This window comes from Panulirus ornatus, chromosome 23 (assembly GCF_036320965.1).
Source record: "Panulirus ornatus isolate Po-2019 chromosome 23, ASM3632096v1, whole genome shotgun sequence".
Classification (NCBI taxonomy): domain Eukaryota; kingdom Metazoa; phylum Arthropoda; class Malacostraca; order Decapoda; family Palinuridae; genus Panulirus; species Panulirus ornatus.
Genome location: NC_092246.1, coordinates 559513 through 577413, shown reverse-complemented (window position 1 = coordinate 577413; position 17901 = coordinate 559513). Strand labels below are relative to the sequence as shown.

The 17901-nt window shown below is 40.9% G+C and overlaps 1 protein-coding gene across 1 annotated transcript in view; it reads right to left on the bottom strand.

Annotated features, from left to right (window-relative positions):
- LOC139756700 (lipase 3-like) overlaps window positions 1-17901 on the bottom strand; it is a 58007-nt gene that overhangs the window by 13325 nt on the left and 26781 nt on the right. The window contains exons 7-8 of the mRNA XM_071676366.1: window positions 17677-17769; window positions 8947-9105 (exon numbers count right to left, since the gene is read on the bottom strand). Of these exons, the coding sequence (XP_071532467.1) occupies window positions 8947-9105; window positions 17677-17769 (252 nt within the window). The remainder of the gene's footprint in view (window positions 1-8946; window positions 9106-17676; window positions 17770-17901) is intronic.

Sequence of the window (17901 nt, the reverse complement as noted above, 5' to 3'; positions counted from 1 at the left end):
TTACCTAGGATGTAAGGCATGTGTACGAGTAAGAAGAGAGGAAAGTGATTGGTTCCTAGTTAATGTTAGTTTGTGGCAGTGGCGCATGACGTCTCCATGGTTGTTTGAATTTTTTGTGGATAGGGTTGTTAGGGAGGTGAATGCAAGAGTTTGCATGTATGCAGTCTATTGTGGATGAGAGGGATTGGGAAGTGAGTCAGTAATTGTTTGCTGATGATACATCGCTGGTGGCTGATTTGGGTGAGAAGTTGATGACTCAGTTTGGTAAAGAGTGTGAAAGAAGAAAGCTGTAAATGTGAATAAGAGCAAAGTTATTGGTTTCAGTAAGGTTGAAGTACAAGTAAATTAGGCGGTAAGTTTGAATGGAGAAAAATTAGAGGAAATGAAGTGTTTTAAATATCTGAGAATGGACTTAACAGCGGATGGAGCCATGGAAGCGGAAGTGTCATTGGGTGCGGTAGGGGACAAAGGTTCTGGGAGCATTGAAGAATGTGTGGAAGGCGAGAACGTTATCTCAGAGGGCAAAAATGGGTATGTTTGAAGGAATAGTGGTTCCAACAATGTTATATGTTTGTGAGGCATGGGCTATAGATAGGGTTTAGGAGAGGAGGGTGGATGTGTTGCAAATGAAATGTGTGAGGACAATATGTGGAGTGAGGTGGTTTGATCGAGTAAGTAATGAAAGGGTAAGAGAGATGTGTGGTAATAAAAAGAGTGTGGTTGAGAGAGCAGAATAGGGTGTGTTGAAATGGTTTGGTCACATAGAGAGAATGAGCGAGGAAAGATTGACAAAGAGGATATATGTGTCAGAGGTAGAGGGAAGGAGAAGCGGTAGACCAAATTGCAGGTGGAAGGATGGAATGAAAAAGATTTTGAGCAATCAGGGCTTGAACACACACACACATATATATATGGTGACTGAGTTTGGTAAAGTGTGTGAAAGAAGAAAGTTAAGAGGAAATGTGAATAAGAGCAAGGTTATTAGGTACAGTAGGGTTGAGGGTCAAGTCAATTGGGAGGTAAGTTTGAATGGAGAAAAACTGGAGGAAGTAAAGTGTTTTAGATATCTGGGAGTGGATCTGGCAGCAGATGGAACCATGGAAGCGGAAGTGGATCATAGGGTGGGGGAGGGGGCGAAAATCCTGGGAGCCTTTGAAGAATGTGTGTAAGTCGAGAACACTATCTCGGAAAGCAAAAATGGGTATGTTTGAAGGAATAGTGGTTCCAACAATTTTGTATGGTTGCGAGGCGTGGGCTATGGATAGAGTTGTGCGCAGGAGGGTGGATGTGCTGGAAATGAGATGTTTGAGGACAATGTGTGGTGTGAGGTGGTTTGATCGAGTAAGTAACGTAAGGGTAAGCGAGATGTGTGGAAATAAAAAGAGCATGGTTGAGAGAGCAGAAGAGGGTGTTTTGAAATGGTTTGGGCACATGGAGAGAATGAGTGAGGAAAGATTGACCAAGAGGATATATGTGTCGGAGGTGGAGGGAACGAGGAGAAGTGGGACACCAAATTGGAGGTGGAAAGATGGAGTGAAAAAGATTTTGTGTGATCGGGGCCTGAACATGCAGGATGGTGAAAGGAGGGCAAGGAATAGAGTGAATTGGATCGATGTGGTATACCGGGGTTGACGTGCTGTCAGTGGATTGAATTAGGGCATGTGAAGCGTCTGGGGTAAACCATGGAAAGCTGTGTAGGTATGTATATTTGCGTGTGTGGACGTGTATGTATATACATGTGTATGGGGGTGGGTTGGGCCATTTCTTTCGTCTGTTTCCTTGCGCTACCTCTCAAATGCGGGAGACAGCGACAAAGCAAAAAAAAAAGAATAAATATATATATATATATATATTTTTTTTTTTTTTTTTTTTTTTTTTTTTTACCCCAGACGCTTCACATGCCTTGATTCAATCCACTGACAGCACGTCAACCCCGGTATACCACATCGCTCCAATTCACTCTATTCCTTGCCCTCCTTTCACCCTCCTGCATGTTCAGACCCCGATCACACAAAATCTTTTTCACTCCATCTTTCCACCTCCAATTTAGTCTCCCTCTTCTCCTCGTTCCCTCCACCTCCGACACATATATTCTCTTGGTCAATCTTTCCTCACTCATTCTCTCCATGTGCCCGAACCATTTCAAAACACCCTCTTCTGCTCTCTCAACCACGCTCTTTTTATTTCCACACATCTCTCTTACCCTTACGTTACTTACTCGATCAAACCACCTCACACCACACATTGTCCTCAAACATCTCATTTCCAGCACATCCATCCTCCTGCGCACAACTCTATCCATAGCCCACGCCTCGCAACCATACAACATTGTTGGAACCACTATTCCTTCAAACATACCCATTTTTGCTTTCCGAGTCAGTTGTTGTTCGCTGATGATACAGCGCTGGTGGCTGATTCATGTGAGAAACTGCAGAAGCTGGTGACTGAGTTTGGTAAAGTGTGTGAAAGAAGAAAGTTAAGAGTAAATGTGAATAAGAGCAAGGTTATTAGGTACAGTAGGGTTGAGGGTCAAGTCAATTGGGAGGTGAGTTTGAATGGAGAAAAACTGGAGGAAGTGAAGTGTTTTAGATATCTGGGAGTGGATCTGGCAGCGGATGGAACCATGGAAGCGGAAGAGGATCATAGGGTGGGGGAGGGGGCGAAAATTCTGGGAGCCTTGAAGAATGTATGGAAGTCCAGAACATATATATATATATATATATATATATATATATATATATATATATATATATATATATATATATATACACATATATATCCCTTGGGATAGGGGGAAAGAATACTTCCCACGCATTCCTCACGTGTCATAGAAGGTGACTAAAGGGGATGGGAGCGGGAGGCTAGAAACCCTCCCCTCTTTGTATTTTAACTTTCTGAAAGGGGAAACAGAAGGAGTCAGGCAGGGAGTGCTCGTCCTACTCAAAGGCTCAGATTGGGGTGTCGAAATGTGTATGAATGTAACCAGATGAGAAAAAAGGAGAGATAGGAAATATGTTTGAGGAAAGGAACCTGAATATTTTGGCTCTGAGTGAAACGAAGCTCAAGGGTAAAGGGGAAGATCTGGTGTTCAGTGTTGTAAATGGAAATGATGAAGAGCTTGTAGATTTGTATGCTGCAAAAGAACTGGTGATTGGGAATACCTGGTTAAAAAAGAGAGACACACATAAGTATGGTATGTAAGTAGGAGAGATGGCCAGAGAGCGTTATTGGATTACGTGTTAATTGATAGGCGCGTGAAAGGGGGACTTTTGGATGTTATTGTGCTGAGAGGTGCAACTATAGGGATGTCTGATCGCTATCTTGTGAAGGTGAAGATTTGTAGAGGTTTTCGGAAGAATGTTGTGGTGAAGAGAGTGGTGAGAGTAAGTGAGCTTGGGAAAGAGACTTGTGTGAGGAAGTACCAGGAGAGACTGATTACAGAATGGAAAAAGGTGAGAACAAAGGACGTAAGGGGAGTGGGTGAAGAATGGGATGTATTTAGGGAAACAGTGATGGCTTGAGCAAAAGATGCTTGTGGCATGAGAAGCGTGGGAGGTGGGCAGATTAGAGAGGGTGGTGAGTGGTGGAATGAAGAGAAGAGATAGGCTTTTGGACGAATTTTGCAGGGAAATAGTGCAAATGACTGGGAGATGTATAAATGAAAGTGGCAGGAGGTCAAGAGAAAGGTGCGAGAGGTGAAAAGGGGCAAATGAGAGTTAGGGTGAGAGTATCATTAAATTTTAGGGAGAATAAAAAGATGTTTTGGAGGGAGGTAAATAAAGTGCGTAAAACAAGAGAACAAATGGGAACAACAGTGAAGGGGGCTAATGGGAAGGTGATAACAAGCAGTGGTGATGTGAGAAGGAGATGGAGTGAGTATTTTGAAGGTTTGTTGAATGTGTTAGATGATAGAGTGGCAGTTATAATGTGTTTAGGACAAGGTGTTGTGAGAGGTTTAGGGAGAATGATTTGGTAAACAGAAGAGGTAGTAGAAGTTTTGCTGAAGATGAAAGACGGCAAGGCAGCGGGCTTGGATGGTATTGCAGTGGAATTTATTACAAAAGGGATGACTGTGTTGTTGTCTGGTTGGTAAGGATAATTAATATATTTATGACATGATGAGGTGCCTTAGGATTGGCGGAATGCATGCATAGTGCCATTGTACAAAGGCAAAGGGGATAAAGGTGAGTGCTCTAATTACAAAGGTATAAGTTTGTTAAGTATTCCTGGAAAATTATATGTTAGGGAATATGTGGGAAGTATTCTTTCTCCCCTATCCCCAGGGATTATATATCTATCTATCTATCTATCTATCTATATATATATATATATATATATATATATATATATATATATATATATATATATATATGTATATATATATTTTTTTCTTTTCATACTATTCGCCATTTCCCGCATTAGCGAGGTAGCGTTGAAAACAGAGGACTGGGCGCCTGAGGGAACATCCCCACCTGGCCCCCTTCTCCGCTCCCTCTTTTGGAAAATTAAAAAAAAAAAAAAAGCGAGAGGGGAGGATTTCCAGCCACCCGCTCCCTCCCCTTTTAGTCGCCTTCTACGACATGCAGGGAATACGTGGGAAGTATTCTTTCTCCCCTATCCCCAGGGATATATATATATATATATATATATATATATATATATATATATATATATATATATATATATATATATATATAATGTGTGTGTGTGTGTGGACGTGTTTGTATATATATGTGGCTGGGTTGGGCCATCCTTTCGTATGTTTCCATGCGCTACCTCGCTAACGCGGGAGACAGCGACAAAGTATAATAAATTAAATTAAATATATATATATATATATATATATATATATATATATATATATATATATATATATATATATCGCATTAGCGAGGTAGCGTTAAGAACAGAGAACAGTGCCTTTGAGGGAATGTCCTCACCTGGCCCCCTTCTCTGTTCCTTCTTTTGGAAAATTAAAAAAAAAGAATGAGGGGAGGATTTCCAGCCCCCGCTCCCTCCCCTTTTAGTCGCCTTCTACGACACGCAGGGAATACGTGGGAAGTATTCTTTCTCCCCTATATATATATATATATATATATATATATATATATATATATATATATATATATATATGGAATGAGTATTTTGAAGGTTTGTTGAATGTGTCTGATGACAGAGTGGCAGATATAGGGTGTTTTGGTCGAGGTGGTGTGCAAAGTGAGAGGGTTAGGGAAAATGATTTGGTAAACAGAGAAGAGGTAGTAAAAGCTTTGCGGAAGATGAAAGCTGGCAAGGCAGCAGGTTTGGATGGTATTGCAGTGGAATTTATTAAAAAAGGGGGTGACTGTATTGTTGACTGGTTGGTAAGGTTATTTAATGTATGTATGACTCATGGTGAGGTGCCTGAGGATTGGCGGAATGCGTGCATAGTGCCATTGTACAAAGGCAAAGGGGATAAGAGTGAGTGCTCAAATTACAGAGGTATAAGTTTGTTGAGTATTCCTGGTAAATTATATGGGAGGGTATTGATTGAGAGGGTGAAGGCATGTACAGAGCATCAGATTGGGGAAGAGCAGTGCGGTTTCAGAAGTGGTAGAGGATGTGTGGATCAGGTGTTTGCTTTGAAGAATGTATGTGAGAAATACTTAGAAAAGCAAATGGATTTGTATGTAGCATTTATGGATCTGGAGAAGGCATATGATAGAGTTGATAGAGATGCTCTGTGGAAGGTATTAAGAATATATGGTGTGGGAGGCAAGTTGTTAGAAGCAGTGAAAAGTTTTTATCGAGGATGTAAGGCATGTGTACGTGTAGGAAGAGAGGAAAGTGATTGGTTCTCAGTGAATGTAGGTTTGCGGCAGGGGTGTGTGATGTCTCCATGGTTGTTTAATTTGTTTATGGATGGGGTTGTTAGGGAGGTAAATGCAAGAGTCCTGGAAAGAGGGGCAAGTATGAAGTCTGTTGGGGATGAGAGAGCTTGGGAAGTGAGTCAGTTGTTGTTCGCTGATGATACAGCGCTGGTGGCTGATTCATGTGAGAAACTGCAGAAGCTGGTGACTGAGTTTGGTAAAGTGTGTGGAAGAAGAAAGTTAAGAGTAAATGTGAATAAGAGCAAGGTTATTAGGTACAGTAGGGTTGAGGGTCAAGTCAATTGGGAGGTGAGTTTGAATGGAGAAAAACTGGAGGAAGTGAAGTGTTTTAGATATCTGGGAGTGGATCTGTCAGCGGATGGAACCATGGAAGCGGAAGTGGATCATAGGGTGGGGGAGGGGGCGAAAATTTTGGGAGCCTTGAAAAATGTGTGGAAGTCGAGAACATTATCTCGGAAAGCAAAAATGGGTATGTTTGAAGGAATAGTGGTTCCAACAATGTTGTATGGTTGCGAGGCGTGGGCTATGGATAGAGTTGTGCGCAGGAGGATGGACGTGCTGGAAATGAGATGTTTGAGGAAAATGTGTGGTGTGAGGTGGTTTGATCGAGTAAGTAACGTAAGGGTAAGAGAGATGTGTGGAAATAAAAAGAGCGTGGTTGAGAGAGCAGAAGAGGGTGTTTTGAAATGGTTTGGTCACATGGAGAGAATGAGTGAGGAAAGATTGACCAAGAGGATATATGTGTCGGAGGTGGAGGGAACGAGGAGAAGAGGGAGACCAAATTGGAGGTGGAAAGATGGAGTGAAAAAGATTTTGTGTGATCGGGGCCTGAACATGCAGGAGGGTGAAAGGAGGGCAAGGAATAGAGTGAATTGGAGCGATGTGGTATACAGGGGTTGACGTGCTGTCAGTGGATTGAGTCGGGGCATGTGAAGCGTCTGGGGTAAACCATGGAAAGCTGTGTAGGTATGTATATTTGCGTGTGTGGACGTGTGTATGTACATGTGTATGGGGGGGGGGGGGGGTTGGGCCATTTCTTTCGTCTGTTTCCTTGCGCTACCTCGCAAACGCGGGAGACAGCGACAAAGTATAAAAAAAAAAAAAATATATATATATATATATATATATATATATATATATATATATATATATATATATATATATATATATATATCCCTGGAGATAGGGGAGAAAGAATACTTCCCACGTATTCCCTGCGTGTCGTAGAAGGCGACTAAAAGGGAAGAGAGAGAGAGAGAGAGAGGGGGGGGGGGGGGGGGGGGCTGGAAATCCTCCCCTCTCAGACCTTAACTTTCGTTTTATAGTGTATTCTGAAATGACTAATGACGGTGTCAATATCCACTGGCCATGCCCAGTTCACTGAAACTGTGCAAGGTAGTAGCGTAGCAGGACTAGTATAAGATAGCCTCTCCAGATTAAGGTGATGACCTATTTCGTCTTAATTATCATCAGTTTCTATAAGGTGAGTTGTATTACAATTTATTTTTATCAGACTATCCTAGGTGGTTTAGTTACTTGGGCTTTATGTTATATACTGCCAGGCTCATTAAAGCCGTCAACGGCAGACTATTACTGCCAACCGAGTCTTCCTTCAGGTCCAATTTCCAGTAAGATTCTAAGACCACGTACACTCTATGCATATGATCCATAATTAACCTACTTTTTGAGAGAAAAGTTGTTAGTATTTGTCGTATATTTTGGATACTACTTTTTTTAATGTTTTTGTGAGAGGGCCACCACCTTGTAGTGTTTAGGAATGTTAAAGCCAACAAAGACAATTTTTAATGAATTTTTTAGGTGCTTTGAGCAGTTCGGATTTTTGCTTAGGCCACTTCCTGTTTTCCATACATTTAAAGTTCTCAAGTATTATGTATTCATTTATTTTAGATTATGTTAGTGCGATTGCGTTCCCCCCCCCCCCCCGCCCCCATAATCTTACCCACTTTCAAGACATTTTTTGTCATTTGTCATACATTTGTCATTTAAGTTGCTTGAAACTCATTACATTACATTGCCGAAAACAGATATTTCGTCTCGGGTTAACCATGCGCTCCCAAGCATCATGATTTCAAAAAACCAAAAATGGAACTAAGATGACTAAGATTTTGGAAACATTGCTTAATCTTACCCAACCTGTGTAGGCATGTTTCCCTAATTTCAGACTATTTGGTGCGATTTTTTGTTTCGGAATAATGATGCTTCGAATCTTTGATGTTTAGGAATAACTTAATAACCCCTTCGTATATACGCTCCTTCATAGGCATGGTTCTGACTCTGTAGCTAGTGTTTAAATTTCTGATAGAGATCAATGAATTTCTTGGTACCTAATGCTTGTCACCAGGTAAGGGAGGCACTACTGTTATTCAAGATGTAAGAAGATCATGTGTATGTTAGCCGAGCTTAGGACGTGTCGTTTTTATCAGAATTAAACATATTATATCAAGCCTACATTACCTTAGGTAACTCGTTGTTATTACAAGGTCTGGTGAGTAAAGTGCATAAAGCAGGCACGCCGCTGGTCACATTGGTGGCAATGATGTCATAGTTGTCTTTAGTAGGTTTTTCAGTGATATGGGAGAGCAATAGGTACGTGTCTTCATACGCAAGTAGCAGAATATTTACACTACCATCGTTGCTGCGGCTACCTGGATATATAGATGTAAAACAGTTAAGAATGAACAAACTTAACATAGGTTAGGTATGGTAACTACGGTTAGAATTTTTTTTTCTTTATTTTTGTTCGGTATCATGCTTGCTGAAATGAGACGAGCAAATTTCTGAACAAAAACTGTTATTGATGACACAATGTATAACCTAACGAGCGACTGACAACAAAGTTGGGCTCGGCTAACCGTAAGCGTGAGGACTTGCGGTGAAAACGTAACAAAATTGTGATACTACGTGATGGGGAGCCACGACAAGAAACGAAGGTAGAGGATTCTTACATAAGGACCTCTCCTGGACTGATTATAGGACTGAAAGAGGAGACATTAAAGAGGTCAAAGCATGGAAAGTAGGAACATTGTTTTGGTCGACAGAGGAGAACGCTACTCACCTTGTCGAGGTAGCTGGAATTTGGCCCATGGATTAAGAAAAGTATGTAGGTGCACAAGAGGCTGGTGATTGCGGCAGGTCCGCATAATGTTGACCTTAATGCAGCTTGGCTGGGGGTCAACCTCATGACCTCCACGAACCTCGCTTGGAGAAGTGTTTCCTGCAATACAGTTGAAGCGGCACCATAGCTGGTTACAGTTACTACATGTACTGTGCAATCGTGAAATTTTTGTTTTAGTATTTTTGCTGAATAACTTGAATGTTAGAGATGAGTGAAAAGGCGAAATGACTGTCCGCTGTGTTAGCTCTCAGCGTTCCGTCGCACCGCCATCTATGATATGTTAATGCAACAGAAATAGATTTTCCCATCAAGAATAAGTCGTGACTTGATCACAACCTTCAAGTTTTGAATAGTTAGATGAAGTCACCAATGAACAGTTCTATGAAAGATGTAAAGAATCAACAACCAGAGACCATAACATGAAATTAAGCAAGGCACTTGTTAAATATGTAAAGTACTTAGCACATTATCATCACAAGAGAAGGCGATGAAAGAGATAAACCAGCTAATAAAAGTGGATGCGGACGGCAGTAAATCAATTGCATGGTTGCAAACAACGTTTGAGAGATGGGTTCCTACCAGCGAACTCCCTCCACATACTATGCAAATAGGTAAGTACACATAAGCAAGATATATATATATATATATATATATATATATATGTATATATATATATATATATATATATATATATCTTTTTTTTTTCTTTTCTTTCTTTTTTTTTGTACTTAATCGCCGTCTCCCGCGTTAGCAAGGTAGCTCAAGGAAACAGACGAAAAAATGGCCCAACCCATCCACCCACACACACACACACACACACACACACACACACACACACACACACACATATATATATATATATTTATTTTATTATATTTTATTATACTTTGTCGCTGTCTCCCGCGTTTGCGAGGTAGCGCAAGGAAACAGACGAAAGAAATGGCCCAACCCCCCCATACACATGTATATTACATACTTCCACACACGCAAATATACATACCTACACAGCTTTCCATGGCTTACCCCAGACGCTTCACATGCCTTGATTCAATCCACTGACAGCACGTCAACCCCGGTATACCACATCGCTCCAATTCACTCTATTCCTTGCCCTCCTTTCACCCTCCTGCATGTTCAGGCCCCGATCACACAAAATCTTTTTCACTCCATCTTTCCACCTCCAATTTGGTCTCCCTCTTCTCCTTGCTCCCTCCACCTCCGACACATATATCCTCTTGGTCAATCTTTCCTCACTCATCCTCTCCATGTGCCCAAACCACTTCAAAACACCCTCTTCTGCTCTCTCAACCACGCTCTTTTTATTTCCACACATCTCTCTTACCCTTACGTTACTCACTCGATCAAACCACCTCACACCACACGTTGTCCTCAAACATCTCATTTCCAGCACATCCATCCTCCTGCGCACAACTCTATCCATAGCCCACGTCTCGCAACCATACAACATTGTTGGAACCACTATTCCTTCAAACATACCCATTTTTGCTTTCCGAGATAATGTTCTCGACTTCCACACATTCTTCAAGGCCCCCAGAATTTTCGCCCCCTCCCCCACCCTATGATCCACTTCCGCTTCCATGGTTCCATCCGCTGCCAGATCCACTCCCAGATATCTAAAACACTTCACTTCCTCCAGTTTTTCTCCATTCAAACTCACCTCCCAATTGACTTGACCCTCAACCCTACTGTACCTAATAACCTTGCTCTTATTCACATTTACTCTTAACTTTCTTCTTCCACACACTATACCATACTCAGTCACCAGCTTCTGCAGTTTCTCACATGAATCAGCCACCAGCGCTGTATCATCAGCGAACAACAACTGACTCACTTCCCAAGCTCTCTCATCCCCAACAGACTTCATACTTGCCCCTCTTTCCAAAACTCTTGCATTTACCTCCCTAACAACCCCATCCATAAACAAATTAAACAACCATGGAGACATCACACACCCCTGCCGCAAACCTACATTCACTGAGAACCAATCACTTTCCTCTCTTCCTACACGTACACATGCCTTACATCCTCGATAAAAACTTTTCACTGCTTCTAACAACTTGCCTCCCACACCATATATTCTTAATACCTTCCACAGAGCATCTCTATCAACTCTATCATATGCCTTCTCCAGATCCATAAATGCTACATACAAATCCATTTGCTTTTCTAAGTATTTCTCACATACATTCTTCAAAGCAAACACCTGATCCACACATCCTCTACCACTTCTGAAACCACACTGCTCTTCCCCAATCTGATGCTCTGTACATGCCTTCACCCTCTCAATCAATACCCTCCCATATAATTTACCAGGAATACTCAACAAACTTATACCTCTGTAATTTGAGCACTCACTCTTATCCCCTTTGCCTTTGTACAATGGCACTATGCACGCATTCCGCCAATCCTCAGGCACCTCACCATGAGTCATACATACATTAAATAACCTTACCAACCAGTCAACAATACAGTCACCCCCTTTTTTAATAAATTCCACTGCAATACCATCCAAACCTGCTGCCTTGCCGGCTTTCATCTTCCGCAAAGCTTTCACTACCTCTTCTCTGTTTACCAAATCATTTTCCCTAACCCTCTCACTTTGCACACCACCTCGACCAAAACACCCTATATCTGCCACTCTATCATCAAACACATTCAACAAACCTTCAAAATACTCACTCCATCTCCTTCTCACATCACCACTACTTGTTATCACCTCCCCATTTGCGCCCTTCACTGAAGTTCCCATTTGCTCCCTTGTCTTACGCACTTTATTTACCTCCTACCAGAACATCTTTTTATTCTCCCTAAAATTTAATGATACTCTCTCACCCCAACTCTCATTTGCCCTTTTTTTCACCTCTTGCACCTTTCTCTTGACCTCCTGTCTCTTTCTTTTATACATCTACCACTCAATTGCATTTTTTCCCTGCAAAAATCGTCCAAATGCCTCTCTCTTCTCTTTCACTAATACTCTTACTTCTTCATCCCACCACTCACTACCCTTTCTAATCAACCCACCTCCCACTCTTCTCATGCCACAAGCATCTTTTGCGCAATCCATCACTGATTCCCTAAATACATCCCATTCCTCCCCCACTCCCCTTGCTTCCATTGTTCTCACCTTTTTCCATTCTGTACTCAGTCTCTCCTGGTACTTCCTCACACAGGTCTCCTTCTCAAGCTCACTTACTCTCACCACCCTCTTCACCCCAACATTCACTCTTCTTTTCTGAAAACCCATACAAATCTTCACCTTAGCCTCCACAAGATAATGATCAGACATCCCTCCAGTTGCACCTCTCAGCACATTAACATCCAAAAGTCTCTCTTTCGCACGCCTGTCAATTAACACGTAATCCAATAACGCTCTCTGGCCATCTCTCCTACTTACATAAGTATACTTATGTATATCTCGCTTTTTAAACCAGGTATTCCCAATCATCAGTCCTTTTTCAGCACATAAATCTACAAGCTCTTCACCATTTCCATTTACAACACTGAACACCCCATGTATACCAATTATTCCCTCAACTGCCACATTACTCACCTTTGCATTCAAATCACCCATCACTATAACCCGGTCTCGTGCATCAAAACCACTAACACACTCATTCAGCTGCTCCCAAAACACTTGCCTCTCATGATCTTTCTTCTCATGCCCAGGTGCATATGCACCAATAATCACCCACCTCTCTCCATCAACTTTCAGTTTTACCCATATTAATCGAGAATTTACTTTCTTACACTCTATCACATACTCCCACAACTCCTGTTTCAGGAGTATTGCTACTCCTTCCCTTGCTCTTGTCCTCTCACTAACCCCTGACTTTACTCCCCAGACATTCCCAAACCACTCTTCCCCTTTACCCTTGAGCTTCGTTTCACTCAGAGCCAAAACATCCAGGTTCCTTTCCTCAAACATACTACCTATCTCTCCTTTTTTCACATCTTGGTTACATCCACACACATTTAGGCACCCCACTCTGAGCCTTCGAGGAGGATGAGCACTCCCCGCGTGACTCCTTCTTCTGTTTCCCATTTTAGAAAGTTAATACAAGGAGGGGGGGATTTCTGGCCCCCCGCTCCCGTCCCCTCTAGTCGCTTTCTACGACACGCGAGGAATACGTGGGAAGTATTCTTTCACCCCTATCCCCAGGGATAATATACATATATATATACATATACACATACACACACATACACATACATACGCACATATACACACACACACACATACATATATATACATATGAAAAATGTAAGAAACAGCGACAAAGTATAATTTAAAAAAAAATATATATATATATATATATATATATATATACATATATATATATATATATATATATATATATATATATATATATATATATATATATATATATATATATATATATATATATATATTCCCATGAGTCCACGGGAAAATGAAACACGAAAAGTTCCCAAGTGCACTTTCGTGTAGTAATCACATCATCATGGGAGACACAAGAGAGAAATATAAGTCAGCTGATATACATCAAAGAGACGAAGCTAGAACGCCATTTGGTAAACATGTTATTGTCCAAAACATGCAACGAGCGTTCATAAACTTATCATTTTACAAATCTTATCAACAATAAAGTTATCTAATTTGTATAGACCATCACTAATATTAAGATTATGATTCTTTGTGTATTCAGTAATAGAAGATTCAGTGATATTTCTCTTGGTAATAGAGTTAATAACTGAGATTGCGTTACTCCAGTCAATACAATGATAATAGTTTTTAACATGATTAAACAAGGCATTTGATTCTTGTCCAGTTCTTATACTATATTTATGTTGCTTAAGTCTAACAGAAAGATCCATACCAGTCTGACCAACATAAGCTTTATCACAGTTTCCACAAGGCACTTTATAGATGCAACCAAAAGAATTTTCTGGTGAATTCCTGATTAAGATATTCTTTATAGTATTATTGTTGCTAAAGGCAACATTTACATTAAAGGATTTAAGCAACATGGGTAGCAAAGTGAAATTATTATTAAAAGGGAGAACTAAAAGATTCTTGGTGTCAATGGGAGGTTTGGGCTTAACTCTATAAAATGATTTCTTTGCTAACTTAAGGGATTTATCAATGAAAGATCTAGGGTACTTTAACTTAGATCCAATAGAATATATCTTCTCAAACTCATCATCAATAAACTCTGGACTGCAAATACGTAATGCCCTAAGGAACATAGATTGAAATGATGATAATTTAACTCTGTCATGTTGAGATGAGTAGTAATGGATATATGAACATACATTGGTGGGTTTTCTGTATATGCTAAACTTAAACTTGTTTCCTTGTCTATGGATCATGCAATCTAGGAATGGTAACATACCATTATTTTCATTTTCTACAGTAAATTTGATGGAAGGTACTAAACTGTTAAGTAAGGGGAGAAATATTTGTAGATTTTCATTTGTTGGCCAGACACAAAGAACATCATCTACATACCTAAACCAAATTGCATTAGAAGGTGAGGTATCCTTTAGTAATTTTAGTAATATATATATATATATATATATATATATATATATATATATATATATATATATATATATATATATATATATATATATTGTTAGAAGCAGTGAAAAGTTTTTATCGAGGATGTAAGGCATGTGTACGTGTAGCAAGAGAGGAAAGTGATTGGTTCTCAGTGAATGTAGGATTGCGGCAGGGGTGTGTGATGTCTCCATGGTTGTTTAATTTGTTTATGGATGGGGTTGTTAGGGAGGTGAATGCAAGAGTTTTGGAAAGAGGGGCAAGTATGAAGTCTGTTGGGGATGAGAGAGCTTGGGAAGTGAGTCAGTTGTTGTTCGCTGATGATACAGCGCTTGTGGCTGATTCATGTGAGAAACTGCAGAAGCTGGTGACTGAGTTTGGTAAAGTGTGTGAAAGAAGAAAGTTAAGAGTAAATGTGAATAAGGGCAAGGTAATTAGGTACAGTGGGTCTGAGGGTCAAGTCAATTGGGAGGTAAGTTTGAATGGAGAAAAACTGGAGGAAGTAAAGTGTTTTAGATATCTGGGAGTGGATCTGGCAGCGGATGGAACCATGGAAGCGGAAGTGATCATAGGGTGGGGGAGGGGGCGAAGATTCTGGGAGCCTTGAAGAATGTGTGGAAGTCGAGATCATTATCTCGGAAAGCAAAAATGGGTATGTTTGAAGGAATAGTGGTTCCAACAATGTTGTATGGTTGCGAGGCGTGGGCTATGGATAGAGTTGTGCGCAGGAGGATGGATGTGCTGGAAATGAGATGTTTGGGACAATGTGTGGTGTGAGGTGGTTTGATCGAGTAAGTAACGTAAGGGTAAGAGAGATGTGTGGAAATAAAAAGAGCGTGGTTGAGAGAGCAGAAGAGGGTGTTTTGAAGTGGTTTGGGCACATGGAGAGAATGAGTGAGGAAAGATTGACCAAGAGGATATATGTGTCGGAGGTGGAGGGAACGAGGAGAAGTGGGACACCAAATTGGAGGTGGAAAGATGGAGTGAAAAAGATTTTGTGTGATCGGGGCCTGAACATGCAGGAGGGTGAAAGGAGGGCAAGGAATAGAGTAAATTGGATCGATGTGGTATACCGGGGTTGACGTGCTGTCAGTGGATTGAATCAGGGCATGTGAAGCGTCTGGGGTAAACCATGGAAAGCTGTGTAGGTATGTATATTTGCGTGTGTGGACGTATGTATATACATGTGTATGGGGGTGGGTTGGGCCATTTCTTTCGTCTGTTTCCTTGCGCTACCTCGCAAACGCGGGAGACAGCGACAAAGCAAAAAAAAAAAAAAAATATATATATATATATATATATATATATATATATATATATATATATATATATATATATATATATATATATTCCTATGAGTCCACGGGGAAAATGAAACACGATAAGTTCCCAAGTGCACTTTCGTGTAATAATCACATCATCTGTGGGGACACAAGAGAGAAATAGAAGTCAGTTGATATACATCGGAGAGACGAAGCTAGGACGCCATTTGGTAAACATGTGATTGTTTTGGACAATGAATTATGTTCATGTGTATATATGTATATGTCTGTGTGCGTATATATATATATATATATATATATATATATATGTATACGTTGAGATGTATAGATATGTATATGTGCGTGTGTGGACGTGTATGTATATACATGTGTATGTGGGTGGGTTGGGCCATTCTTTCGTATGTTTCCTTGCGCTACCTGGCTAACGCGGGAAACAGCGACAAAGTATAATGATATATATATATATATATAGAGATGCTCTGTGGAAGGTATTAAGAATATATGGTGTGGGAGGCAAGTTGTTAGAAGCAGTGAAAAGTTTTTATCGAGGATGTATGGCATGTGTACGTGTAGGAAGAGAGGAAAGTGATTGGTTCTCAGTGAATGTAGGTTTGCGGCAGGGGTGTGTGATGTCTCCATGGTTGTTTAATTTGTTTATGGATGGGGTTGTTAGGGAGGTAAATGCAAGAGTTTTGGAAAGAGGGGCAAGTATGAAGTCTGTTGGGGATGAGAGAGCTTGGGAAGTGAGTCAGTTGTTGTTCGCTGATGATACAGCGCTGGTGGCGGATTCATGTGAGAAACTGCAGAAGCTGGTGACGGAGTTTGGTAAAGTGTGTGGAAGAAGAAAGTTAAGAGTAAATGTGAATAAGAGCAAGGTTATTAGGTACAGTAGGGTTGAGGGTCAAGTCAATTGGGAGGTGAGTTTGAATGGAGAAAAACTGGAGGAAGTGAAGTGTTTTAGATATCTGGGAGTGGATCTGTCAGCGGATGGAACCATGGAAGCGGAAGTGGATCATAGGGTGGGGGAGGGGGCGAAAATTTTGGGAGCCTTGAAGAATGTGTGGAAGTCGAGAACATTATCCCGGAAAGCAAAAATGGGTATGTTTGAAGGAATAGTGGTTCCAACAATGTTGTATGGTTGCGAGGCGTGGGCTATGGATAGAGTTGTGCGCAGGAGGATGGATGTGCTGGAAATGAGATGTTTGAGGACAATGTGTGGTGTGAGGTGGTTTGATCGAGTAAGTAACGTAAGGGTAAGAGAGATGTGTGGAAATAAAAAGAGCGTGGTTGAGAGAGCAGAAGAGGGTGTTTTGAAATGGTTTGGGCACATGGAGAGAATGAGTGAGGAAAGATTGACCAAGAGGATATATGTGTCGGAGGTGGAGGGAACGAGGAGAAGAGGGAGACCAAATTGGAGGTGGAAAGATGGAGTGAAAAGGATTTTGTGTGATCGGGGCCTGAACATGCAGGAGGGTGAAAGGAGGGCAAGAAATAGAGTGAATTGGAGCGATGTGGTATACAGGGGTTGACGTGCTGTCAGTGGATTGAATCAAGGCATGTGAAGCGTCCGGGGTAAACCATGGAAAGCTGTGTAGGTATGTATATTTGCGTGTGTGGACGTGTGTATGTACATGTGTATGGGGGGGGGGGGGGTTGGGCCATTTCTTTCGTCTGTTTCCTTGCGCTACCTCGCAGACGCGGGAGACAGCGACAAGGTATAAAAAAAAAAAAAAAAAAAAATATATATATATATATATATATATATATATATATATATATATATATATATATATATATATATATATATATATATTTGTCGTAACTTACGTCAATTTTTTTGACGAACGGTGAGAGAACTCCTAGAGGAAACTTCCTGTTGTGGATATAGGCGGCTGGCGCCAGTGCTGCCATCACTCTAACCTGAAAGGTACAAGACAAGAGTGACGAAATAGTGGTAAGGAGTCAGTGGCGTTAGGGGTGGAACGAGGAGTAGTGGTGGAATGAGGAGTCAGTGGTGTGAGTGCAGTCATGGGTTACTGGAGTTAGGAGACA